General features: G+C 41.3%; 1 protein-coding gene across 1 annotated transcript in view; it reads left to right on the top strand.

Moving 5' to 3' along the window:
- The window catches only part of CELSR1 (cadherin EGF LAG seven-pass G-type receptor 1), a 180,227-nt gene that overhangs the window by 141,660 nt on the left and 10,798 nt on the right, over positions 1 to 27,769 (top strand). Inside the window, exons 14-27 of the mRNA XM_069849837.1 lie at positions 193 to 313; positions 1,480 to 1,663; positions 2,490 to 2,591; positions 4,405 to 4,499; positions 4,817 to 5,026; positions 7,841 to 8,024; positions 10,296 to 10,439; positions 11,597 to 11,795; positions 12,131 to 12,298; positions 14,697 to 14,823; positions 15,466 to 15,666; positions 21,066 to 21,240; positions 25,743 to 25,855; positions 27,140 to 27,219. Coding sequence (XP_069705938.1) covers positions 193 to 313; positions 1,480 to 1,663; positions 2,490 to 2,591; positions 4,405 to 4,499; positions 4,817 to 5,026; positions 7,841 to 8,024; positions 10,296 to 10,439; positions 11,597 to 11,795; positions 12,131 to 12,298; positions 14,697 to 14,823; positions 15,466 to 15,666; positions 21,066 to 21,240; positions 25,743 to 25,855; positions 27,140 to 27,219 — 2,103 coding nt within the window. The remainder of the gene's footprint in view (positions 1 to 192; positions 314 to 1,479; positions 1,664 to 2,489; positions 2,592 to 4,404; positions 4,500 to 4,816; positions 5,027 to 7,840; positions 8,025 to 10,295; positions 10,440 to 11,596; positions 11,796 to 12,130; positions 12,299 to 14,696; positions 14,824 to 15,465; positions 15,667 to 21,065; positions 21,241 to 25,742; positions 25,856 to 27,139; positions 27,220 to 27,769) is intronic.

Here is a 27,769-nt window from a genome sequence, read left to right as displayed (position 1 = left end):
GGCACTGATAATCTTTCTTTTATTACAGTGTACGTATAAATATATATGTCTTGCTTGTTGGCTGCTGCACTGAAATACATTACATTCTAGAACCTGATGGAGCTGAGTACAGATTTAGCCCCAAACCATTTTTACCCACCTCTTAACAGGAAGCTTAAAATATCTCTCTTTCAATGTGATTTTCTTTTACAGGAACGACCTGCCTTGTCCCAGAGGCTGGTGGGGAAATCCCATCTGTGGTCCATGTAATTGTGAAACTAGTAAAGGGTTTGATTCTGATTGCAATAAAACCAATGGAGAATGCCACTGCAAGGTAAGCAAAAGAAGCCGGTTTTAAGTAAAAATTTCTTTAGTTTAAAAAGTAATTGTACCACTAATAATTAGAAGAAGTGAGTACCTGAGACAAAGTACACACAGTTGTTCTTTGTATCATGCATATTTATGTGTGCAGTGTAGTTAATCTTTATCTAAATCATTTTGCTGGCACTGCTCTTCACAAAATCATATTATGCAGCTCTTATCTTATAACTGAGAGGATGAAAGCCTGGCTCTGATCTCTTTAAGTGCAACCTAGTTTATCAAGGAGATCAGACCTGGGCGCAGAGGAGTGTCAGTGGTGTTTTGTGTATCACAAGTGAGTAATAACTGTGGAACAGCTTGGGACAGCTGGGGGAAGCTCTCCCCTGTGCCGTGGCCAGTAAAAGGCTTAGCAGCTGGAGGGAGGTAAATAATACGAGAGTCTAAATGCTTTCCTCAAAGCAGATGGGGGATGTGGGAGGGGAGGTGACTCCATGCTAAAGGTTTTACAAAGGACTTCTCACAACAGGTTTTACAATAGGATTGAGTGACATCAGAGGAGCTGTGCCTGTGCGGACTGGCAGCAGCAAATCTGACCCACTACTCCTTTCTGAAATGCCAGCAGGACATGCAGCAACTGTTGCGTTAAATCGAGTCAGTGGGGTGCCAGCAGCATGCTCTTGTGTAACCGTGTAGCGCCTCAGATCAAAAGCGTTTACAAATGCGATTTGAGTACATGATCATTGGTTGCTCCCGCAAAAATAGATGATGCAAGAAGTTTCCTTACTGGCGTTTTCATGCCATACAGGAGTGGAATTGCAAAGTGGAAAATATTGTAAATGTTCCAAGAACACATTTGTTGGGCACTGGCAGCACGTACACGAGTAATGTGGGGCCTCTGCCCACATTGCAAATGATGGTCGAAAGCCCAGATCCCTGGGGCACAGGGCAGCCCAGCCATCTCCTCAGCACTTAGCTCTGCTTCTCTGCTTTACCAGGGCTAACATGGCACACTTCCCATAGCTTTTACCTTTTCTGTTAATAGTAATATAATTATTATCATCTTCTTTAAAAAATTTGCTCTTTCACAATGCACGTGCTACTAGAATAGGATTTCGGAAACACAAGCAATTTGGAATATAAGTCAAATAACTTGTGTCTATCATTTTGGTTTTTTTCTAGACAAATTACTACAGGCCCCAGAGCAGTGACACTTGCTACCCCTGTGACTGCTTCCCATCCGGCTCCCACACACGTGCCTGCGACATGGAGACGGGACAATGTCCTTGCAAACCTGGCGTCATAGGGCGGCAGTGCAACCGCTGTGACAACCCGTTTGCTGAAGTTACTGTGAGAGGCTGTGAAGGTACCTCCTGTCCAGCAAGTGCTGCTGATCAGCTGGGCTGTAGTGGTAGAATAGGACGTGCTAGCAGTGGGCAGGTGAGGGGTGCACAACAGCAGGTGTGCAGCTGTATCCTGGGGCTAATGTGAGCCCATTGCGGTGGCTCCAGCAGGGCAGCAGCCTAAACATGCATCCCTCCTTCTAAGTCTGTGCCAATATGACTCATGGGGGCTAGGACAAAAAAAGAAAAAAGCTCATATTTCTTTAATTTTTATCAAATGGAAATACAGCTAGCTGGGTGGGGGTGTTTGGAGCAAAACACTAATCTGGGTTTTGCTTGAAACCTGAGTTCATATGCCAGTAGACTGTTGCATTACCGTGCTGTAGCTGAAGAGGCAGGCAAGAGCCCTTGCACCTTCTTCCCACAAAGGTTATGCTGTGTGCGTAGTGCTTTCAGCCTTTCTCCCCAGTCTTGCTCATCCTGCCTTTCCTCTCACCCGCCCACCTTCCTTCTGTGATCAGCACAAAGCTGCTGCAGCAGCCATATCCCACAACGTGTGGGTGAATTGAAGGGGAAACATTTTCCCACAATAAAGGAGAAGACAGAGATGGGTAGGGCCAAAATCTAGAACCCCATAATCATCGTGAGCTCTCCTCTGCCTGTACGTGTCCGCCTGCACTGCTGGATAAGGAGCAGCTGATGGGTTACAGCTTGGAAGACGCTGCAGAGGGCACATATCCTCACAGGGCCTGGGAATTACAGGAAGGTCCTTTAGGCAGGTTGAAATATCTCTTTGTTGTAATTTTTGTCTTGTCAGAAAAATTGCATCATTTCTTTTTCTGCTTTCAGTGATTTATAATGGCTGTCCCAAAGCTTTTGAGGCTGGTATTTGGTGGCCACAGACCAAGTTTGGCCAGCCAGCTGCTGTGCCATGTCCTAAGGGATCAGTGGGTAAGTTCCTTGGGTAAAACATTAACTGCTTTATCTAAATGCATGTATGGGGGTGGGGGGGAGCAAGGAAATATGTACGTAGAGGATGGCATTAATTCATTGAGTCTGAATTACAGCATAATTCATGCAGGTCACAAACAGGAAGGTTTACCTAGCTGACACTCAAGAACTGTTAAAAGAAATTTGGAATAGTTGCAAAAAATAAATACAGAAGTGCAGCAGACAAACACATATAAAAGAACAGAAATTCTATATTGGTATTTTCAAAAGAACAGTCCAGTTTTCTCTTGTCTCTGTTGATCAGTTCTTACACATGTAACTTCTAGCGTCTAGTGACTTAAACATGATCTTTAGCAAAACAGCTCCTTTGGGCAAAGATAAAATGAGGAGAATTATTTACGTGATGATTGCTTTACTAGCATTGCAGGCTAATAAAGCTAAGAGTTACAACAGAACTCTTGTTTTTTCCACCCAGCATCTTTTCCCTAATCCATAAGTCAGATGACTGAAAAACACATTTTATGAAGTGCATGAGCTGTGTCATTTTGTACTGCAAGTGAACAACGATCTGCTTTTTCACACATCCCTGAAAACACTTATCTACTGGAATACCAAAGAAGATTTTTGAAAGAGTTCACAATCTTTCCCAAGGTCTCTTCTGTGGGACATGAAATGTCTCCCTGATTTCTGAGTCTGGTAACTCTCTGTGAGTGCTCCTCAGACTCAATGAATTATAAATGGTTATGTGACTTCCTCAAATATTACCAGGGGAGGTCACTGCCTGTAGGTGTGCAGAAGATTTGTGATCGCTCAAGCTCTGTTTCCGTGAGGTTTAGGAGATAAAATTAATTTTTTTCAAAATTGAAGAATGTTTACATTATTAAACAGTGTGAGGTTGAATTAAAATAAGTTCTTGCCCTAAATTTGCACTGCTCATGTGGTTGATCCCTGTGTCTCTTCTAGCAAATAGGCTAGCAGGCAAGGGTACTTATAGGAATTACAAGTTCTAAATGAATTTTATAGAATATTAAAAAAAAAAAAGCTTTATTTTAATGAACATTCAGACTAGAAGCCTGGGCTTAATTGTAATCCCCTAATCATGGAAGAGAAATAATATAATTAGATATTGTTCAATTAGTTAGGATTCTTATTTTAGATTTCAGTAATTAAATGGCTTAGACACCTGCAATATGTATCTACTTCAAGTTAACTAGCACAGATTAAATTTCAAATTTGATAACTTGCACTTCACTGTGAAAGATCAACAGCCAACAGTTGCATTTTAAAATTATTTGACAAATAGTACAATATAATAGGCTAAGTTGAACAGTAAGCTGTTCATAGACCATTCACAAGTGGCAAAAGGCAGTTATACGTGTTAGCTGAAGTGTTTACCGTGTGCTGCATGCAGAAGTGCTAGCATGTTTTGACATTTATCTGGGAGATCTTCCTATATAGAATAGGATATTGCACAGAAATCTGAGCAGGGATGTGTTGTCATAGATATTTAGAAAGGACGTGGTCTTTTTCAAATTTGGTATAAATAACTGGCTGAATTCATTAGTGAACTTCAGGGGAGCAAGGCTGAGAGCAGTTGGGCAAATCTGAAGCTTGCCTAACTTTTCCATAAGGCTTATGATAAAATGATTCATGAAGATCAGTTGTTTTTAACTTTTTTCAGACAGAAGTGCCATTCTGGAAAGTGAAATATGTGCATATCTCTACAAAATCTAGGAAATTTGAGATCTATGAAGATATATCCAGCACAATTCAGAACATTATTTATCATTAATTAATGCTCTGTTTCCTGTAGGAAATGCAGTTCGCCATTGTAACATTGAAAAGGGCTGGCTGCCTCCTGAGCTTTTCAACTGCACCACCAACACTTTTGTGGATCTAAAAATCATGGTAAGCTGTGCTTTCTCATTTCTGCCTTTATTATCTAAATAATCAACAGTTCAGACTTCCGTTTGATATCCCTGCTCTCTGGCTTTGGACTAAGTCCTTAAATCCCCTCATTTCCCATCAGGACCCTTGTGCTTTTCTGGCTTTCAGTTGCATTGTCCACTGAACTGTCCTGTCCACCCTTTCTCAAGACAAGCACCACTCTGATCAAACAACTTTGTGCCACAAAGACCTAGGTGATGATTGCCTTTGTAACTAGAATTTAAAAAAAAAAACCAAACCGTCATTAATTTTTTTCTTACTTCTTGTCTCTGATTCAGAATGAGAAATTACACCACAATGAGACCAAGTTGGATGGACACAAAACCATTCGGATCGTGAGAGAGCTGCAGAATGCCACCAAATATACACAAAGCTTGTATGGCAATGATGTGAGGACGGCTTACCAGATGATGATCCGAGTCCTCCAATATGAGAGCCAGCAGCAAGGGTTTGACCTGGCAGCCACGAGGGATGTGGAATTCAATGAGGTAAGAGAGCTACTGTATACTGTGCTGAGCCCTTATAGTTCCCTGTGAAAGTTTTATGGAATGGATAATTAAATTTGTCTTTGACCAAGGTGAAGCAAATATCATGTCATTGCTTAATATGTTTCACAAATGAGTCAGTCTTCTCAATTTAGAACAAGAAGTTGGTTATGCATGTGTGTATGCACACATAATAAATGTCATAGTGTTAACCAAAAGCAGAATTCCCCAAATGACAAAATAATCACATTGATGTATTGTTATTCCTGGATAAAGTAGCTTTGTGTACCATATTCAGTTTTGTTGGAAAATCTGTTTAGTGTGACAATTTTCATTTTAATGTGCAGTGAACAAACTGAACAAATCGCTCACTCTGAAGTTTTCTTATAATTTGGTTTGGAAACGCTTGGGTTTCTTAAAGAGTTGGTACATTGAAAGACCATACTGTATTGATATTTTTAAAGTGATGTAGGCACATACAAAAAGAAGCGTGCTAGAGAGCTTCTGCTAGTCAGAGTATTCATGAAAGATCCAGTTACTATGAAGATCTAACCAGGTCTAGAGAACAAGCTGTAGTACCCTCCCTGTCTGGGATAACACATAGTTGCAGTAGAAGAATGTAAGATGTGGAGGAAGTTGGGAATTTTCTGTGGTCTGAAAATATGAAGGGTGGGATAAGCCATGTCAGGGTCCTAGAGCTCTCCTTGTTCCAATGTGTGCTGCAGGACACTTGTCCATGCTTACCAATACTATTTCCAAGATCCCAACCATGGCACAGCACAGAGTTCAAGCTAAAACATCCTGCTGTACCTACGGGAGCAAAGCCCAGAGCTCAGGCACCAGTGTAGGAGTGCTTGGAAAAATCCTCCGTGGGCCAAGATTCGCTTCTGTGCTGGCCAAAGGTGATCTGGCTCCCTTTAAAAGTGTGCTACACCCAGCTCACTGCTCATTGCACTCTAGGAGGACCAGCCAGGTTAGCCAGACTTTGGAGTGAACTTGGAGACCCTGTGCAGGGCCAAGCTGTACCAGGAGAGGTGGGAGCAGGAGGGAATGTGACTGAGAAAATTCCTCCATGTCTTGGGCTGTATAACTTGTGAAAAGTTGGACATTCTAGATGCACCAGATTTAAAGAGATTCAATTTTTCCTTTCCTAAGTAGACACTGTGCTGACAAACTTTTGCCTGTGGGCAGTGAAGTGGATTAATTCCTCTATTCAGATCTTGAGAACAAACTTCATTTTTAGCAAGTTCTGATAAATAAAAATAAGAACAATAAGCAGAAAAAGTGATTTGGAAACCTCTGCTTTAATTTATTATTCTCTGCACTTGGCACTGAAACTCATACAGATAATGTTTTCAGGAACTCCCTAAATATTTTCAGGATACGTCAGGGATTTGAAAACTAATCAGTCAAGCTCTTGACAAAAAGGGGTAACATCCTTGGCTGAGGGAGCATAAGCAGAGAAGGATTTTTTTTTTTATTGTCTCAGGTAGAATTCTGAAAAATAGGTAATAAAAAACCATAAATAACATTCACAAACACTGAGGAGGCCTAGTACCATGTACAGCATGTGTCTCCTGCATTCCTGGGGAACCATGTGCTTCTTGCCCTTGATAAAGGTAGTCATACTGGCAGCATCTTTTATCTCAGATACAATCATGCAATATCAGACAATACTTAGAAAATACAGCATCTTCTCCTCTGCTTCTAAATGAAGGGTTACATGTATCCAAATATTTACCTTGGCTATTTTAGACCTTGAGGTGATTAATTCCTACCATCATTTATGCAAATTTTACCTTAGTTAGGAATTAGGTTTTGACACAACAGTGTAATTCAGGAGTACTCCAAGATGAAAAACTTCTTAGCACCTTTTCCATCTGAGCCATTTAACACTCTTGCGATCTTCCATTCAGCCTGAGGGTCCTCTTGGATATTCTTGTAAGACCAACAAAGCTGGTGATGGGGCTGGAGAACAGGCCTTATGAGGAACAGCTGAGAGAGCTGGGGTTGTTTAGCCTTGAGAAGAGGAAGCTGAGGGGAGACCTCATTGCTCTCTATAACTACCTGAAAGGAGGTTGTAGAGAGGAGGGTGCTGGCCTCTTCTCCCAAGTGACAGGGGACAGGACAAGAGGGAATGGCCTCAAGCTCCGCCAGGGAAGGTTTAGGCTGGACATTAGGAAAAAATTTTTCACAGAAAGGGTCATTGGGCACTGGAACAGGCTGCCCAGGGAGGTGGTTGATTCACCTTCCCTGGAGGTGTTTAAGGCACGGGTGGACGAGGTGCTAAGGGGCATGGTTTAGTGTTTGATAGGAATGGTTGGACTCGATGATCTGGTGGGTCTCTTCCAACCTGGTTATTCTATGATTCTATGAAAGGGCTATCTATGGCTTTCATTTGATTTTGAACATATAACATTATTTTGATTTCTCTGGAGGAGTTATTCATTGTACATACCAAGCACTCTACTTTTCTTGTTTCTCACCTTTCCAAGAAAAGGAAAATACAGTTAGGATTCCCTTCTGCATTTTCTTGTCTTAGAGGGGAAAGAAAGTAGGCAGGTCTCTCATAGCCTCCAATTTTTGCTTACTCTGCTCATAAAAAGTTTCAAGGGATTTGCTTTATGTAACAAAAAAAACCCTCCAGGTGAGTAACTGGTGCACCATATTTCATAGGGCTGCTGTAGAACATGCCTACATTAAAATATTTCATTAAACACTCACCTAAGGCATTAATGCCGATAATTTTCAATACTCCTCGCTTGAAACCCAATGCTTTGTTCACCTCATAATTTTGGTTTGTTCTTCATTTCTCAGAATATTATCAAAGTGGGTAGTGCTCTACTGGACGCCAGCAACAAGGAGCACTGGGAGCAAATTCAGCGAACAGAGGGTGGCACCGCTCACCTGCTCAGGCACTATGAGGAGTATTTCAACAACGTGGCCCAAAACATGAAGAAGACTTACATGAGACCTTTCGTCATTGTTGCCACTAACATGAGTGAGTATCTGTGTTGAAAACTGCCATTTTGTATTAGAGCTTTAAGACTGTGTTGGATAGAGTTGCTAGCTGTTTGTTTTAGTAGTAGCCACTAAGAAACAACATACTTGGATTTTCTAATCTAATCAGTTCATTCATTTAAAGTCAATTGAGCCTTGATCCATATCTCTCAGTTACTATGGGGGCCTCGTGAGAGATGTCTGAACTGTTTTCCCACGGGCTGTGCCACTGCTCGATGAGGCATTTTCTTGCAGCCACAATAGTGTACAGATGGTAGGAAGGACAAAGTTTGTATGTAAAGGTTTTCTTTTTGAGACCGCCTAGTATAGTTGAACATAAGTACATCACGTTTTTGAAAGAATCACACCACCACCGCCTGAAGAATTGCTGTAGTACAAGAAAAAACCCTACTATTGGTTGTATACCTCTGATTTTCATGTGCTTTCCTACCCTGGAACCTATTCATAAAATCATCTTATGTAGAAATTCCTGTGCTGAAAGGTGTTTTCTCAGAATCGCCCATCCAAAACTTTATCATGCTTCCAGCCTTACAAAACCCATCATCAGAGCAGAATTTATGGGGTCTAAGATATCAAGAATGGGTCTAAACTGAGAAGGAACTTCAGACTTACCCAGATACTTTCCCCACGTATCACAGTACACGCCTTTTCTGACAACCAAATAGCAGTTCCTGTACTTGCAGGACTGTGATGCACTTCACAGATGTCCCCATAGCAAACGTGCAAACAAAGCGTAGCAACCACAGCCTGAGCAACTTCTTCCCTCCTTTTCCCCACTGCCCTTTCTATTTCACGCTCTCCCCAGGCACCAACAGTCTGAGCTGATTGGGTATTGGTGATAGTCCAGCTCTGAGTTGGAGGTGGGACTGAGTTGGGTGGCCTTCAGAGATCCCTCCCAAGCATCTTTGCTATCTGGTTTTCCTTTCAGAGGTGGTCTAAATTATTATCAGCCTGAACTTATGTTTAGCTTTTCAAGCTGCTGCTTTTATTTCAGACCTGAAGAAGGGCTTAAGTATCCAAAAGCCTGTCTTATTTTCCTAACTACACCTATTGGTTTAAGAAGTAAATTTGCCTTTGCCTACAAATCTTGTCCTGAGACCTCTTCATGTCCATGGTCACAGGGACATGAAAGGCAAAGGCATGAGACAGTCAAGCTACAGACATTATAAAGTCCTACATCAATTCCAGGGGGAAGTATTATTGTTGAACTAAGCCAAACTGGAATACTTTGATTTCTGTTTAATAAACCAAACTTGACATATTTCCTTTGGATTCAGGACTGTCAGAATCAAAATATTTGTAACTTCACACTCAGAAAAACGTATGCTCAGTATTTCAACCAAACTGAACTGAGATTAATCAAAAAAAAAAAATTCCTTGCAGCTTGTAAATCCTGATTTTTTTTTTCAGACAGCTCTTTCTCAGTACAGAGGTTAAGCACGAGAGGGATGAGACAGCCCTGGCCTGAAAGGGGTCTGTTTTCTTTTGAACAGTTTTCCAGGTGAACATGGTGTTTATATAGTTTCCTAATGGCTCATCTGGGAGTTCTTTAGAGACTAGGGAAGGAATGGGAATTTGCAGATCTTCACTTGAATATTTCTTCATATAGAAACTTGCAGTGGATCATAGTTTTCAGTCTGGGGTTACCCCCAGGACTCCCAGCTTCTCACTTTTATTAGAACATCTAAGCTGGCACTCAGTTGACTTCTCTTAAATGGGAAAGTTCAAGCCAACTCAGCTGCTTTTAAATATTTTGGCAGTTAGACAGCTGATGAGGTGAGCCAAAGAGGAACTGCTAGTGTAGAGGAAGGAGAGTTGGAGGTCTAAAGAGTAGTCCTAGGTAAAATCCAGATTATTTTCTTGCTTAGCTGACTTTGCAGTTTAACAGGTGTAGAAGTATATTTCTGAAGCAGCAGAATTTGCTTTCCTTGCAAGAAGCAAGTCTGAAATTGAAATATGCCATTTATATATTCCCAATGTTTTTGTAGTGTGAAATACTGCTTTGTGAATTCTTTTCCACTGCATAATAAATTTATAATTTGATAAATGTAACATAATGCTGACGGTAAGCTTTTAGTTGTCATTTAAGGTATTATTGAGAAAAATTAAATTTGACTTTGCGTTTTGGGGTTTAAATGTCTTCTCTGCATTGCAGAGATATTTTAACCTTTCAGTCATGTTTCATTTTGTCACAGTATCATATTTGAAAGCATTGAAGTTTATTTTATGGGAAACTTTTTTCCCCCCCTAGTTATTGCTGTTGACATCTTTGACAAGTCTAATTTCACGGGAGCTAGAATACCACGATTTCATGAGATTAAAGAAGATTATCCAAAAGATCTGGAGTCATCTGTTGTCTTCCCTGATACTTTGTTCAGACCTTCAGACAAGAAAGGTAAAACCCTTCTGCTGCTGTTCAGAGGGCAATTATGACTAGCTCCCAAGGAGCGTGATTGATCCTTGTGAAGCAGAGTGGTACTAGGATGAGAGTGGGGCAACTGTCTACACAAACGAACATTATTTAGGGATAGAGCAGCTGTGCGTGCTTCTGAGGCATTTTGCCTGCCGGCAGCAGTGGGAACATGGGGGGCTGTGTAACTGGCTGTACCTGTCTGTCAGGTCTCACTACAGTCCCTCAAACAGCCCTGTCAAAGCTGGAGAAATGCTCTAGCTCTGTTCCCACCGGGATGGAACAGCTGCCTTCTACTAGTCGCTAGTCCCTGCAGAGAGGGAGGGAGGCAGTGTAATTGATGGAGAATCCAAATCTGGGAGCAGAGATATGTTATAAGAACTAGATAGCAAAGAAGAAGTCTTGAGCTGTGCAGAGTCATGGGTGATAAAGGAGAATACACAGGGACGTGTCTGCTTCCCAGTGTTTCTAAAGTACCCCAGAATTGCTGAGAGGAACCACAAGTGACCTTGGGCAAAGCAAAGAGACATAGGCAGCTCAAAATGCAGTAATTACACGCGTGCCATGGCTGAATGTCATTCAAATGGGGAAATAGTAACACTTGTGAAAATAACATGTAGTAATTAATAAACTAATACAACTTGATGACTGTTTTTACTTCAGAAACAGGGCACTTGTTTGTATGACTTGTATCTTTTCTGTAAGAAAAAAGTAAATGTAAATTTTAAGAGATACTGCCAAAACTGCGGGGAGAAATCCCATGTGAGTAATTGGTGTATCCATAACACAAATTCTGTCATATCTGAAGATACATGCAATTTAATAGCATGCATATTTTTTAAAATTCTCCTTAAATCATGCACAGAATATTTATATATTTGAGGATCTTTTACTTTAGAAATGGCTTATTTTCTAGCTAGACTATATGGTTATTTATGGTTCCATATTATATGATTATTAGCTCTATAACTATGAAATGTGCTAAAACTTTATTAAAATATCAAATATAACATGCTTGGTGCTGTAAGCTTAGAGTTATAACAACAGTAACATCTCTTTGTCTTTGCAAAGCAAGACTACCAGGTTAAGTGGTGGTCTTGAAGCTGTGTGAAAAGAATTTAAAATCTGTGTTAATTCCATAGCAGTGCCTACAATGAAGCCTTCAAATCAAAAATTATCCTCTAAGACGAACAGTGCACTAAGCGCTGAGAGTGCTTTTGCAAAGAGAAAGAAGCGGCACCCAGATGACTCAACACATCATACTGTCGCCATGGTCATTATATACCGATCCCTGGGACACCTCCTGCCTGAAAACTATGATCCTGACCGAAGAAGCTTGAGGTAAACTTCAAACTTGTTTGTGAATAGTGCAGGCCTCTTCTTCCACTCTGAGTGTGTGTGAGTGAGGCAGAGCAGCTTTTATAGTGACCAAGTGTCATCTGTGCTGCAAGAGTCACCACAGTACCATCTCTTGTCCTCCTCTGGCACACTGTGGGAGAAAAACCACGGTAGCAATGCCTGCAGCTTTTGGAAACACAACTGTGTGGAAGGCTGATGGTGCATCTACTTCATTTTGTGAGTGGGAGCAACTGGACATCTTTTATTTGTAGAACCTATCAAATCGGTGCTTTGCATTGTAATGCTTAGTTCACTGTTCTCTTTTTTGCCTTCTGCAGATTGCCAAATCGCCCTATTATTAACACACCTGTAGTGAGCACAGCCATTCACAGTGATGGGGAGCTTCCTCCTAACCTGGTGGAAAAGCCCATTGTAGTGGAGTATACCATGCTGGAAACGGAGGAGAGAACGAAGCCTGTCTGTGTCTTCTGGAATCACTCTATCACGTATGTGTCCTGATTGCTTTAAGGCTGTACCTGGCAACTCTCTCAGTAGCAGAGAAGTTCCTCCCAGGAAGATCTTTCTGGAAGAAACTCTTTTTTACTCATTTTATTCAACCGGCAACTGGTGCCTGGTGAAATAGAGCCCACCAACCTGACAAAAATGAAAATAATCATCATAACTCCTCAAATAAAGGATTATCCATGTGATTTATAACAAACACAGCACCATCATGTCTTTCTGCAGGGTTCATTTGCACCCATCAATAAAAAATCTCACAATTTCTTTGTATTTACTCATGTATATATCGACAGGCATAGTCTGACTCTGATGCCTGAAAACATGGGTCATCTGAGGTCCCTAGGTCAGGACTGTCACTGTGCCCTGCCCTCCTTTTAGGAGGATGTCTCCAGGAGGTAATTCAGTTCTTATATGGGCTGCATCTTCTCCTGTTACACTCCAGTGACTATGGACAAAGTACATGGCAAGCAGGCACCCACCCTTGATGCCTCAGCCAGGACAAGCACAATTACAAAACCAAGTCTTCACATTGGTAAAAAGGAGGACTGAGGTTTTGCAGGTGAAATTCTATGAATATGGATTACACATTTTTTTAATCCCAATTTTTTTAATCAAAAGTCAACCCCAAAACAGTTGCACTGATAAGAAGCAACATACCTTTCTTTCCATCGGGTATCGTGGATTTGCTTTCACTTGTTTTAGTGAGGAAATGGAAGGAGAGGAAATAGCTCCTTTGGGACCTTAGACCTCTTCTAGTTGTTAGGAAGCAATCTTATTACATAAGCAGAACATAAGCAGAGAGTATTTGGCTCTCTGGGAGGGAGGTGTGAAAGAAGAGATGAAATATTCTGAAAATGGCTTGCTCAGGTCTTTTGGATTCAGTAGAGTTAAAGACACAGACATTTTGCTTCAAAACGTGAAAAATGTTAAGAGCTATATATGCTTCTAGGTGTTTTGTCGGGTTTCTAGCATTGTGGAAAAGGCACAGTCCTATTGGAGATCTTTCAGGAGTGTGGATAAAACAAAAGAAAATGTGTTGGGAGTTAACTACATGCCCTGCATGTTACAATTTCACAATATTGTAACTATTGCTTATATAATGTTTTTGTCAACCATAAAACAAGCTGTACAGTGAGAAGATGATACTGTCTGCCCAAAGGAAGAGGAATAGCTGTTACTCATTTCCTAATGATCCAAAAACTCTAGTATAAACATATGGAAAAACATATTAAATGGCAATATCGTGTGCTGGATACAAAAAAACCAAACTAGCCTAGAAAGAGTTTGCCTCCTAGTCAAAAGCTTCAGGGCATAATGTTGAAAGGATTGAAAAGGCAACAGAAATCTGTTCCATTAGCAATAACAAACTATTCCATTCGCTGGCATATAAAGTAGCATAATTGCTGCTGAGTACGGATGATTCTGCCAACTATGAGGGAATGGCAAGTCCTTTTTCATAAATTTTTAAGCATCCTACAGGCCTGCATAAGTTATTAGCTCTAAAGTGATTCATCTGTCAGCTATTTGCTGGCACCTTCCGTGGCGTTATAATCTGTGTTACATCTTCCTACAGCCACAATTAAAAAGCAGCTCCTAAACTGCATGTAACAAATATTTCATTCTTAAAGTACTTTTCAAGGCAAAGTGATATTAAAATTGATTAATGAGTATTTTATTGCTGAATGAAAAAAAAAATCTTGTAGTATCTAATTAAAAACTCTTTCAGTAACAAGAGTATTTTTATTGCTCATTGACTTCAGAATAGAATAATTAATATTGATACAAAATAACTTCTGAAGTCACTGGAGTTAACCAAGGCTGAACAGGGAACAATTTTTAAGGGAGCAGTTTTCCCCCAGTGTTAATACAAGAGATATCCTGATAGAAAATAGTATTTACTGGTTTACCTTTTCTTGTCTGCACTATGATAAAATTGTATTACTGCTGAAACGTATTTCACATAAGAGTTTCACAAGCAGTTTCTAAATCTAGAGAAAGAGATATGACTCAAAACCATGTGTATCTGTGTGGGTTTTGTATTTTTTTACCTTTTTTGTGGCCAGTTTGCTCTGTGCATTCACTTCTCTGTATTGCTTGTGTGGTTACTGACCCATAAGCAAAAGCTTTTTATTTTTTTTTAAATTCAAAATAGATTGTTATAAAACCAAAAAATTCAGTCAGCAAAGCCAGGTGTCGTGTTAGAAAATACTTCAACTGAGGACTTTTGAAGTTGATGATATTCTTTTATGCAGATGACAGCTATAAATGTTTCTTTCTTGGTACTTAGAGTCCTCTTTCACTGTGGAGTAAGAGCTGCAGTAGCAGCAGGAGGCAAGGGGAGATCAGAGAATGGCTCTCAGCAATGTCTTTTTTTCCCTGCAGGAGTGGTGGGACAGGTGCCTGGTCCTCCAGAGGATGCGAGCTCTTCTCCAGAAACAAGAGCCATATTGCTTGCCAGTGCAACCATCTAACCAGTTTTGCTGTCTTGATGGACATTTCAAAGCGAGAGGTGAGTGATGCCAGACTCATGATTTTTGAAGGCTTTGGGTTCCGAGGGATTTGGTTTACAAGAGCTTTGATTCAGAGCTTGAGCTTGAACTTTGAACATGACTCAGAGATTCATCAGCAGATTGATCCCACTTTACAGTGTGTCAGGAGCATGTTGCCCTTGTCTGACAGCACCTGACACTGGGTCTGCTGAAAGGAGCTTCTTACCTGGTTGGTGCTTGGCATAGCTGGCACTGCAGAACTGCTCCTGACTGTGCTGCAGGGAGCCGTGCAGAGAAGGGAGTGAGACAAGGATTACAGACACGTGGTAGTTGCGACATCGCTTGATATTAGGTCCATCTAGAATTAAGAACAATGACATAAACACCATAGCTTTTTTCAGTATCTTGGGATAGCCTCAACAAGGGCAATACAACATCAAATTCACTGGGATTCTTGCTTAACTCTCTGCTGCCTCTGGGTACTGCCTGTACACACTGAATGACTTAAGAGGTGGCATCGCCCACTCCTGCTGATCCTAAAGCAAGTCTGTATGTTGGCTTAGAAGTAATGAAAACATTGATTTTCTGAGTAGTAGAGTTGTTTGAAGGAAAAAGAATGAAAAACTCCCAGAGGTCCTATCAATCTGTCTTTCTACACACAGAATGGAGAAGTGCTTCCTCTGAAGATTGTCACTTACACAACCGTATCTATCTCGCTGGTGGCTTTGCTGATCACCTTCATACTGCTGGTGTTGATCCGCACACTACGTTCCAACTTGCACAGTATCCACAAAAACCTGGTGGCTGCCCTTTTCTTCTCTGAACTCGTCTTTCTCATTGGAATCAACCAGACTGAGAACCCGGTAAGAGTTACTCCGTGCTTATTGCTAGAGTTGTTGTCAAGCTTTAAATCAGAGGGTTCATACTGCAACTTTTGTCTGCTCACATCTATTTCACTTTCTCTTCTTTTTGACTTCTGCTTGGCCTCAACAGTCATTTGAAAAAAAAATCAGACTTTTAATATTTTTTTTGTTTTACATGATACATAACAATGCAAGGAGGTAGGACTATATCTTATTTTCAGAGAACAAATGACAGCAGCCCTGTTGAAGGCTTTTTCCAGGAACTGAACCCTGAATACTGATTTCTTCCTGCCTTTCCATTAGTATGTTTTCTGTCTTGCTTTGTCTGTTCAGTAGGAGGCTCTCCAGTTTCTCCTGCAGCAGGTACCTCACAAGTCCAAACAGCTCCTGGTGCTGACTGGTAGGTTGTCAACTACGTGTTTATGTGCAGGGTGCTAATATGCATGTTGCCCTCCCACCATGGCCATTCTGGAGAAGCCACTTGCCAGGCATGGGGCAGCTTGCTACATCCAAAAATTAGTAGGAAGCCTGTCGCTTTGCTTTGTGCCTTCCAGCCACAGTGATTGCTGGCTTCAGCCCATCATATCTGTTGCCAAAGCTTAGTGCAGGCACCTCCAGCATCGTGCATGTCAAGAGACACAAGCTATGAATGGACTGAATATGAGACACACACCACACATGAAATGTGTATGTTCTGTACATAGGACCTCATTGCTATCTTAACGTGATACATACTATTGCTACTAATTCTTAGTAGCATCCATCTCAAAAGTCATGGTTACCATGCAGTCAGGCAGGAGCCAAGCAGGCAAGGGTTCCAGCACTGCCAAGCCTCACAGTTGCCTTTACCAGTCGGTAGACAGATGGATGACATGCAAAAGAAGTATGTCATTAACAGGTATGAAAAATATTCAGAGTGCTAGCGTAGGGATTATGTGAACACTGTGAAGAAAATTTGTTTTCTAGAAATCCTTTACTGTGCATGTTTCAATCTCAATTTTGAGACAGAAGTACAATCTTGAGATGAAAACATACAATAAAAAAAAAGATAACCACACTGATCCCACATTGTCCAAGGAGCAGAAATGGGAAAAAACACTTATATTCAATGGGTATCATCACTGTTATGGTAACAAAACACTATTGTGCCTGACCATGTAGCCTCATTTAATGTATAACTTAAGCCAAAAGTGTCACCTGGGATTCTAATATCCATTTGAGCTATAACATGCATTTTAGAAAGTATCTGACCTTGACTTAGGCATTTGATGTGATGGCACAGTCCCTTAGCTCTGTTAGTGTAGAGTCTTATTCCAGTTAAATGTACTGTCAAATTTTGTCTGATTTCAACTTCCAGTAGGTGGGTGCTGTGAAGACCTTATGTTTAAGAGACCACTTCTAAAAATTGTCTTCTCCGGCATTCTATGTTCAATAGTATTGGAAAACTAAATAAAATTAAGCTACTAAATTCTTCAATTTCTAAGATTCAGGTTATTCTGATGTCTTTTTTCAGGGCTTTCTTCCCCAGTTTTCCTTTTGGAAAATTGTGAATGCTAAACTGGATGAAGCCTACTAGCTGGTAGTGTGGCTTCTAGTCCCATACTCTAATATTCCCCTGCACCAGGACCTCCACTTATCTGCTGCTGTGGTGAGGTCTTCTGTAGTGACCTGCCCTTTGGGATATGGTCTCATGTTACGTGTGTGGTGTGTTGTCTTTGTTTCATGATACACGAGTTTGCATATTAAAATACCTTTGCCCAAATGAACTCTCCTTGCAAATTGATCAAAAGTACTCTGTGAAACTTGACTTTAGAACTATGCATTTCTTGCTGCATTTCACTAGCAACGAGTTTATACTCTTTCAGTTCTCCAGTGTGAATACTGAGGAGCAGGGGGCCAAGACCACATCACTGCAGGATCTTATAAAAAACTATGTTGTAAATGATGGGTGCACATTTCCAGATTCCTTTCATAGTATCATGAAGCACCAATCAAACATTTATAAGAGTAGTAAAACTGTTTACTATAGCAATACCACAAATCCTAATGGTCATACTTGGTGAGATTTTTCTGGTTTGTTCCTTCTTGGTTTTATGCTTTTGGGCTCATGGTGTGATCATGTCCTGCTACCAGGAATCAATGAAACACCCCAAACCTTTAAACCACTTACAAAGATCTTTACATTACAGAATATATTTCATACTACAGAAAGCCACTCCTTACAGCCTACCCAGTCAATTTGAGAACTTAGGAGGGCTGTAAGCCATGTCTCCTTGAGACAATTATTCATCTGTCTGTATGGAATGAGAGTTGTCTAACGAGTCATGCACTGATGAACATAAAGAGGGAAAGAATGCTGGAGCACAAATAATGCTGCACTGCTTGGCACTCAGCCTGGCTTTTATGGGTTTCTGTAAATTAACAGTCACATTTCTAGGTGAGGTTTTAATCTTTCCCTAGACTATTGATAGAAAGTGATTTATTTTCTTTCTTTTTTCTTACCTAAAAAAGGTAATGTTCAGGGCAACAGTCTGCTCATATGTATGTGCCAGTAGGAACAAAAAAGCCCTGCTTACATAGCAGAAAGAAAGGTCTTTTATTTGGTGAACTACATTTTCAATAACACTTGCTGTTATAATAAAGCTGATGCAGTAAGTGAATCCAGAAAGTTGGCAGTCTTTATATGATTTCTTTGCTCAGCAAAGTTAAACAGGGAAACTTGCGTTTCTGAGCATTATACTGTAAAAAAAACCAAACACCAAAAAGTCATGCCAAAATCTGAAAGCAGGATCAGTGCTGCATGGAAACAAAAGGATCCAAACCAATGTAGAACACTTTGAGACAAAGTGCTTTTAATTCAGGCTTATCAACAGATCCTTGGTAAAAGGTTTTGCTTCTGAAAAGAGGTTAGTTGTGAGATTTCAATTCAAGTGTCAGATGCCTGTGGTCATTCCTGTCTTCACCCATCAAACTTTGAAGCTAGGAGGGAAGGTTGGAACACCTGGTTAACAGATATTACAGAAATGCAAGTCTGTGAAGGTCAGTGGTTTCAAAGTGGATGTTTGGTCACAAAGATGACTTCAGCTACCATTTTACCCACTGCAGTTGTTACTCCTAATCACGCTAAGGACTCTTTTGTTTCAACAGGTCCTTCATTTTTGTTACTCTTGACCTGGCAGCCCTGAGTGGTCCACTTGGACCATTTGTCAGTGCTGCTGACATAGGATAAAAAGCAAATCCAAGTCTGTGACTGAAAGTTTCAGATTCCCTTGTTCCTAGCCAAAGACATGAACTACCTGGCCAGCACTAGGCTGCTTTCTCTGAAGTCTTTATGACTTCAGTGCTTGGCTGCAAGTAACACAGCCTCAAGTGCAAAGTACAGCCAAGCGTTTCTGGATCTTGAAACTGCCTAGCAGTTAGTGTGGTTTTCTGCAGTAGACGAGAAGGGCGTTAACCCCCCCACTGAAGCCAGGTAGACCCTAGAAGCCACTCTCCCACTTTGTAGTCAAATGCCCAGATTTTGACATCAGGTAAAATATTGAGCTGCAGAGTAGGTGGTGATCTACTTCTGCATCATTTTAGTCCAGTGATAATGACCAGGCATCCTCCGTGGCTTGTTGAAGTATAGATGTGCAAGATTTGCAGGATTCATCAGTGAAGGGCAGAGTTGCAAGGGCAAAAGAGACAGCCACTGCGGTACCCCATAGATAAATCCATTTTTTAAAAGACTCCCAGAAAAGGAGGTATAGACAGAACATACTTTTTCAGACCTGTGACACAGTAGGGGCAAAATGCTCTGCTGTCCTTATGCCAGATTGTAGGATCACATAAAATTTTGCCTCTTTGTGAGTCAGAGATTTCATTTAACCTCTAAATTCCTCAAAAAAATGCTATATTTCTTTGGTTAAGGTCTATAGATAATCTATTGCTCAGGTTCAGCACGTTTGCTTTTCCTGGCCTGAAACTTCATGATTTCTCTCCCCAGAAATGAAGATTTTCAGAGCAAGGACTTTCTCGGGGACTTGTCCTAAACTGAATACCAAAGATCTGTCTCGCATCTCCCCTCAACCTCTGCCAAACAGAAGGAATGTTTCTTTGTACTTCTTTATCTACTAGTATCAGGCACAAAACAGTGTCTATTTTAAGACAAAACAAAACTGTGCCAAAATAGCACACATCGCTGCAGAAAGAGATCTCTCTCACCTGGAAGGATCAAAGTAGCAGAAAAACCCTGTAGGATGGCCCTTGATAAGGAAATGGGAGACACCAAGTCAGTGCAAGGCTAAGGGTGGCTGTTCTCAGGAGCAATTTGTTGCCTTTGCAGTAAGACCATTTTAGCTGATGCAGTTAAACAACTATGACTAGATTCACTGGAGTGACGTTGTGCAGGCAAGACTCACACATGAGGTGTAGGGCAGACGGTCCCCCCCTCCCTGGGGGCATCCCCACATAAAACCATAGAATAATAGAATCATTGAGGTTGGAAAAGACCTCTAAGATCATCAAGTCCAGCCATCAATCCAAGACCACCATGCCTAAACCGTGTCCCGAAGGGCAGATCTACGTGCTTTTTAAACACCATCAGGGATAGTGACTCCACCACATCCCTGGACAGCCTGTTACAATGCTTGACCATTCTTTTGGTAAAGAATTTTTTCTTAATATCCAACCTAAACTTCCCCTGACACAACTTGAGGCAATTTCCTCTTATCCTATCATTTGTTACTTGGGAGAAGAGACCAGCACCCATCCTGCTACAGCCTCCTTTCAGGTAGCTGTAGACAGTGATAAGGTCTCCCCTCAGCCTCCTTTCCTCCACTCTAAACTGCCCCAGTTCCCTCAGCTACTTCTTCTAAGACTTGTTCTCCAGACCCTTCACCGGCTTCATTGCTTCCTCTGGACACACTCCAGCAACTCGTCTTTCTTGTAATCAGGGGCGCAAAACTGAGCACAATATTCGAGGTGTGGCCTCACCACCACCAAGGAGCCTCTTGCTCTGCATCAGAAGAAAAAGCCAGGAGCTCTGCCAGCCTTGCCCCTTCTGTGAGCAGAAGGAATTCAGTCTGAATAGCCAGAAGTCTCACCTTTGCAGCAAATATGTACAGAGAAATTAGCTACAGAACGTAGAGGGCAAGGGCAGTGACCAAAAGCATGCTGGTTTGATAGAGTAAAGCTGAACCAGACTCAGAACAGGCCACATAATTAAAAAAAAACCAAGAAACAACCAGCTTTCACAATAGCTTTTCTGAAAGTCGGAAAAACTTGATTAATGGCAGTACATTTGTTCTGCCAAAACGTTCTTATTACACTTGCTTTTAGCTTCATGGGGGAGATGGTGACTCACCAGGTTGTGATTCAGAAGAGCAACTCTTAATTTCCCTGCCCTTTCCCTCCTGCAGTTTGTGTGTACCGTGATTGCCATCCTCTTGCATTATTTCTACATGAGCACCTTTGCATGGATGTTCGTGGAGCAACTCCACATCTATCGGATGCTGACTGAAGTGAGGAACATCAACTTCGGGCACATGCGATTCTACTATGTCGTTGGCTGGGGCATTCCTGCCATCATAACAGGTACCTCCAACCACCCCTAAACAGCTTTGTTTCCCTTCCCTGACATCTTAATTGGTGAGATTCAGGAAAGTTACCCCATCCAACACTGCAATGGGTGCACTCAACTACTGCAATCACCAGTGTTTTTCTGAATGAAGGCAACACCAAATCAGGTCTAGAAGTCTGCCTGAATTTGGCAGATCAATGCACCAAATGTCTGTTGCCCTAGTGGAAGTGATAGTAAGGGCTTTACAACAACATAAACATAATTGCTCCCAAATTAAAACAAGACTTGATAATATTGCTTGGGAATAACAGTGTTTTTTATTTTAACAACTTTGCTGGTAGCCTTCAGAAGTTTTCCTTCCCTCTGGTAGAACCTCAGGATATGGACTCATGGTCTCTTGGGGAGGTAGCTGTGGTGGCTTCAGAAAAGGTGCTGCCCATAGGACATTACTGCCCTTCACTGGGCAATCCCATTGCCTACCCTCAACCAGCTGTAAATGCTCCCTAAAGGGAATTTTAGCAGTTCTGTTTTACTTGGCATAAAAAATTGGGAATACTCAAGCAGCCTTTTACTTCATTTCAGATACAACAGCAATAACTTTTGGTTGAGGAAAAGTAATGCAAAGCTGAAGGCTTTAATCTTTTAAATTGTTCCAGAGTGATCCACAGGAACATATCCATCTCCACCCTCACCATGCCTATTTTTGCAAACAGACATTTCCTGTGCTGCGTTAAGCACGTGATGCTGCGTTAATTCAGGCAGACAGCTCCTTGGGAAGTGCACTTCACACAACAGTTGGAGTAGGGGTTTTTTGTCCAACTATTTCAGCATGTATCTGTTGCCATATGGGAAATCGGATCGTAGGCAGACAGCTAACTTTTATCCAATTATTTTTCTTTTTACAGATAGCACCATACTGTCAACAACAGCAGAGCTTTAGAGGTCTCTCAGATCAAACAAATAGCTTTCACTCATATACACTTGGAAAAATACTATGGAACAAGTTAGAATTTTAAAAATATATGGTTTTTTTTCCTATGTGACTTAAGAAAGTGTAGTAACATAACATTAGTTAGTACAGGGTAGCTTTCATTCTGCAGGGTTGGTAAGTTTTCATATCACCTTGTGCATAAATTATTTCTGCTTCTATCAGTTTATCCAGAACACAGTGGAAGGTACAGCCCAGAAGGCCCTGCCACCCTACACATATCTCTGACTTTTTAAGCAGATATGCTCCTTGAACTTCTGAAACATTTCAGACTGGTGTAACTTTTATCACTGCATACAAGACTACTGCAATATATTCAGGAATGTTCAAGTGCCAACGGAGAGTTGGCAGCATCATTTCTGGTAGAAAAGAAGTATCATTAAAAAGCAATAAATTATTTGCATTTCAGAGGACGTAACTCTTTAGAAGAATTTTGTCAGAAGGATTTGCTACTTCATGTTTAGTTTCTCCCCAGAATTTTAAATTAATTCAGACCTCCTTCAACAGCAGTATTATGCAATCTAAATATTGCAAGTACACTATTTTTAAATTTTTCTACTTAGGTATTGTTCGCTGGAACAATGGAATAATTTTGCACTTTTAAAACATTGAGTTATGGTTTCAGATGGTCTCCTGTAATTTAAACTCGGAATCTACTCAATTTGCAGTTCATTTAAATGAAAAGTCAGATCCGTATTACTGTGCAAGTCAGAGGATATTGTGAAATGATGGATGAAGAAAACTAAGCCTTTAGTTTGCCCTGGCACATTTAGAAATCATCTGAAGAGAAAATTATTTCATCAGAAATAGCACAATGTGGGATTTCTTGCCCCTGGAAAACTTTGTTACTGTACATGTACAAAGGTTCCAACTTCATAACATGCATCTTAAATGCAATTTCTTTTAAATTGCATTGTGAGAGAAAGATTGTGTATGTTTCTTAGTAGTGGAAATGTCTGGCTATCTGAAGGGATTTTAGTCTTGGACATCAAAGGAGTTATATGTTTTATTTGAAAGATAAATATCTAGTCCATTTCATCTTTACCATATCTATCCTGAAAAAAAAGAACCTATAGTAGCAGTTGCTTTGCTCTGTTTTGTGTATTTCGTTTTTCTGTTTTCTGTACTCAAACTGACATTCATTGCAAGCTGGGCCATAGTGGTCCTAAGGCATCTGTGATGGGACCAGGCTGCTTGCAGGATGGAACCTTGACCTTGGGGCTGGCAGGGGGAACTTAGCAAAATGTTTACACAGGGAAGACTCAAGCAGGGAAGAACCACATTTAATCACAACATAGAAAAGCAAATTGACATACATAGAAGTAGAACAGAAGTTGGGAGAAGGCTTACAGCCATCAGAAGAGTACAGAATATTGCTCTTTGGGGAGTGATAGCCAAATATTTTAAATTTGCTTTAAGCTTGCTCATTTTAAAACGCAGTTTGATCAGTCTAAGAGAGGGATTTTATGACTTCCTTGCATGAGGAGCAAAACGCCGGATTTGTCACCCAGCAAAACCCCTCCAGTTCTGTATGTCTTCGTGGCAATGCACTAACTGGTTGGCATATGCATGCTGTAACTGCCTTGCCATGGGAACTGCAGTGCTCATGTTAAAACAAGTTCTTACATAGCCCTAAAACCAATATCCCCCTAGAAAACAGCACTTTCCAAATCTGCTGTTTGCTGTGAGTACTAAGCAAAGAAATGAGTTAGGAGAGGGGTGAGGCTGACCCACAATCACTTAAATCACACATGGCTGCTGAGCACACTGACGTTCAAAACATATCCCTCTGGTAGCACCTCCCCCCAGCATGCTCTCGACACATTCCTGGGATGGGTGCTGGTCCCCACAGGGTGCTCGGCTCATCCATAGGACCAGCCCTGGTTTCTGCCAACATCAGCCTGCTTGCTTAGTCTGTTCAGGACAACTAGGCTGCAGCATTTAATTTGTGTGCCAAAACAATTCTCTATATTCCATTACACTGGATTAATTCTGCCTTTAGGTAAAGTGTTATTTCACAAATTGTTGACTCCAGTAAAATTTGAGCTGTGTACCCGAAAACTGCAATTTGCCCCATTTGTTTAATGGAGAGCTTTAGGGTAAGATTTTGAGAGTGAAAAACTGTTACTGTCTGCCAATTACTTTAGAGCCAGATGTTTGGTCAGAACATAGTTTAAGTCCTGCTAATGGGGAAATCAAGTCCTGGGAAACAGGCTGTATCTATAGAATTACATCTGTATAAAATGTTTTATGGTCTTTTAATCATTTATGGCTAATTCTTTCTGGATGGCAACTGCTGAAGGGGACGTTGGAAGGGCCAATGGGAGTAGAAAGGGAGACCAATCCTATCTCATTCCACACTTCAGCAAAAGCAGATCCAATATCCACTGCTTCGCCAAATAGCCAGTTTAATTTTCATAGGCCATAGGCTTTCACCAGATGTGAATATTGGCTGTGGGCCAGCTTTAGGCAGTGAGAGTGAAACACAGCTACCTCTCCCTTTTTCAGTGTCTTTTCTTCAAAGCACGTGGCCTTCAATTAAAAAAAATGGCATTTATTAATACACATAAATTCTCCTTGCCAAGAAGGGCACAGCCATCGACCTTGGCTGCCTGCTTGAGTCAGGACACACACTCAACGCAATAGATGTCTGTGACACCCAGACAACATGCTGCAGCCATTTACCATATGTCACTGGCCACAGGCCTTGTAGGGATCAATTTCTGCATCTTGAAGAAGAAAGGCTTCTGTAGTATTTTGCAGGTCAAAGGCAGCAATCCCAGTCTTCGCCATATGGGCGAGGTGTAGGTCACTAAATAAGACAGCACTGTAAATCAGCAGGTGGAGGCTGGGCTCAGAGACTCCCCTGGAATTGTCCAGGCTTTGAAAAATAAAACAATAAAAGGTGTGTTCTTAACTGAGTTGCCTTGGGGCCATTAGCAAACGCCATTTCAAACAGTGCTGAAAGCAAGGTGAGGTACCTGGGATGGCAGCTGAAAATGAATCCCACCTGAGCTCAAGTGGTTAACTCCCATGAGTTGCTAGGTTCCTTTGTCTCTGGTGTTATTTTAATGACAGCAAGCTCACGGCAGTTAAGAATGCACTTTTTTTGTAATATAGACATCTCTTCAGTTATGATTCATGTCATTCTGCTGCATAGGCTTATTGAAATTCCTCAACCTGTCACTCATCCTCAAGGCTTCATCACATTGTGTGAGTATGACTACAAAATTGTGCTGAAGCAGAATTAATTTGGGTCTTGCATTTTTTGTCATTTTTATGCAGCTGAGCTTGGTTCTGGTAGGCAAAAAGCTCCTAGGATCATTTAATATGGAGTGACCAGCATAAAGGTTTTGATTTATGGAAGTTTATTTCAATATTTGCCTTTAATTTTACTTCCCAGGCTGTCCTGTTGAACAGATATTGCCATTATAATTTTTTTGTGTCAAACAGTGGTGAGAAAATGTTCCTGCTTATACAGGAGATCTCAGCAATACCTTTCTGATGTACTTATGTTTTGTAACCCAGGGCTTGCTGTTGGTCTGGATCCACAAGGCTATGGGAACCCTGATTTCTGCTGGTTGTCTGTGCATGACACCCTTATCTGGAGTTTCGCTGGGCCCATTGTAATTGTTGTAGTTGTAAGTATGGTGGAGTTGGCATCCTGTGCTGTTTCTTCCTTACTGCTGCCTTTTCTTTTCTGTGTTGTCAACCAGTAGTCATAATGTGAGGCAACTGCATTCATTGAATTTGAAGCTGAGGTACTCAAGCTTCTTTTACTTAAACAGTTAAGTCATGGAAATGAGAGGGCTGCTTGGCAGTGTGAAGATTGCTTGTGGAGCAATGGCTGTACAGCCAAAAACCTGTTTCCTTTTTCCCATTTGCTTTGTTCCGTGTTTGTAGGGCTGGTTGGTGGGCTTAAAACAAATGAACAAAGTGAGCTATAACAAGTCACTTAATCCAGAAATCCTAAAGGAATATTAAATAATTCCAGTTTCAGGAATGTGAAAGAATTGGCTGGTGTTAAACTTCTCCCTTAAAGCATCCCTAAGTAACAGCACCAGAAGAAACGTACCCATGGTGTTACTGTATCTTAAATCCCAAGTCTGATTTTCTCATCTCAAAACCTATGAAGTAGACCTGGAAGTGGTGTATGACTGGGGTCTCGAGTCATCAGAGACATGGGACAGCCCCCGCTGAAGGAGCAACTAAGTGGACTAGGAGCCTTCAGCCTAGAAAGGAGAATGCTGCAGAGCAAGCGTTAGGGAGATTGTAATAGTATGGTGGTCTGGAGAATGTGCCTGTGGAGCCAACCGTCCAGTGTCTTCAGCACAATTAGTAGTAGGAAGTGGCAGATGCAGAACGAACAGGACGAGCTATATTGTCATCCTGAAGGGAGTTAATTTAGAAACTCACAGAAACAAGACAATGGTGGTGGTAAAGCTCTGCGTGGTTTCAGAAAGCAACTGGACAAATTCCCAACATTGATATTCACAAAGAATGATTAAGTACAAACTCACAGCCCCACCTAGTACATCCCAGCTCTGCAAATCTCTGGAGGCTGGAGGAGGAATTATTGCTATATGTTTGCTCTGTTACTGTATCCTGCTTTGGCCTAACTGAAAAAAGATGCTGGGCTGAATGGATTCTCATCTGGACAGGTCAGTCTTGAGCTTTTGTATTTCACTTATGCCTCTTTGCATAGGGCTGTCTTATGTGGTTTCATCCAGATCAAGTCCCAGAATTTTCTTAAATATGCTGGCTTGAAACAAGATGTATCTTGGAAATTAGAAACATGTAAAGTGAAGGAAAAATATTCTTGATACCACAAACCATTTTAGGATAAAAATTGCATTGTCATTGAAAACTGAGCCGTAACAATTTTATAGAAGGAATTTATGCTGTTATTTTGATTTCCCTTTCAGGTAAACACTGTCATCTTTATACTGGCAATGAAAGCATCGTGCAGACGAAGGCAACGTTCATTTGAGAAAACTGGAGTCGTGTAAGTTTGAGTTCAAAAACCAGTAGAGAAAGTTCTGGCCAGGAATAATAACGGGAAAGAATTGCATAATGGCAAGTGTTGTGGTGGGAAATCAATAAGGTATTTGGAGGAGACATTCAGCATTGGTAGGGGCAATTGGAACTGCTTCACCAGCACCTACTTCTGGGGGCTCCCTTGGAGACTTTGTACTTCCACTGTGGGGCTCTGCACCATTATCAAGTGTAGACAGGAGAAAGGAGGGGAGAGGGAAAGATCTGGTTTCCATATAGTATCCTTACAGTCCTTTCAGACCTTTCATCGTACTCGCTACTATGCTGTCACTTCACCTCCACCAGCAGCATGGCCTGATAGACACAGTTCTGGGACTCCCTGTGTTCTCTCGGGGCTTAGAGAGGTCTCGCCTCATGAATGCCTGGGTGAACAGCTGTATCATGGCAGAGACCTGTTGAGGATCCTGTGGCGAGGTCCAGGTTCCCCCCATCCAGCTCCCTGTGGGACAAGCAGAAAGCCTTGCAAGCTGCAACCTGCCACCTTCCCAAGCTGCTGTGGA

This window comes from Phaenicophaeus curvirostris, chromosome 1 (assembly GCF_032191515.1).
Source record: "Phaenicophaeus curvirostris isolate KB17595 chromosome 1, BPBGC_Pcur_1.0, whole genome shotgun sequence".
NCBI classification, from domain to species: Eukaryota; Metazoa; Chordata; class Aves; order Cuculiformes; family Cuculidae; genus Phaenicophaeus; species Phaenicophaeus curvirostris.
The sequence above is the reverse complement of the archived record's forward strand: the minus strand, read 5'-3'. Positions and strand labels throughout refer to the sequence as shown.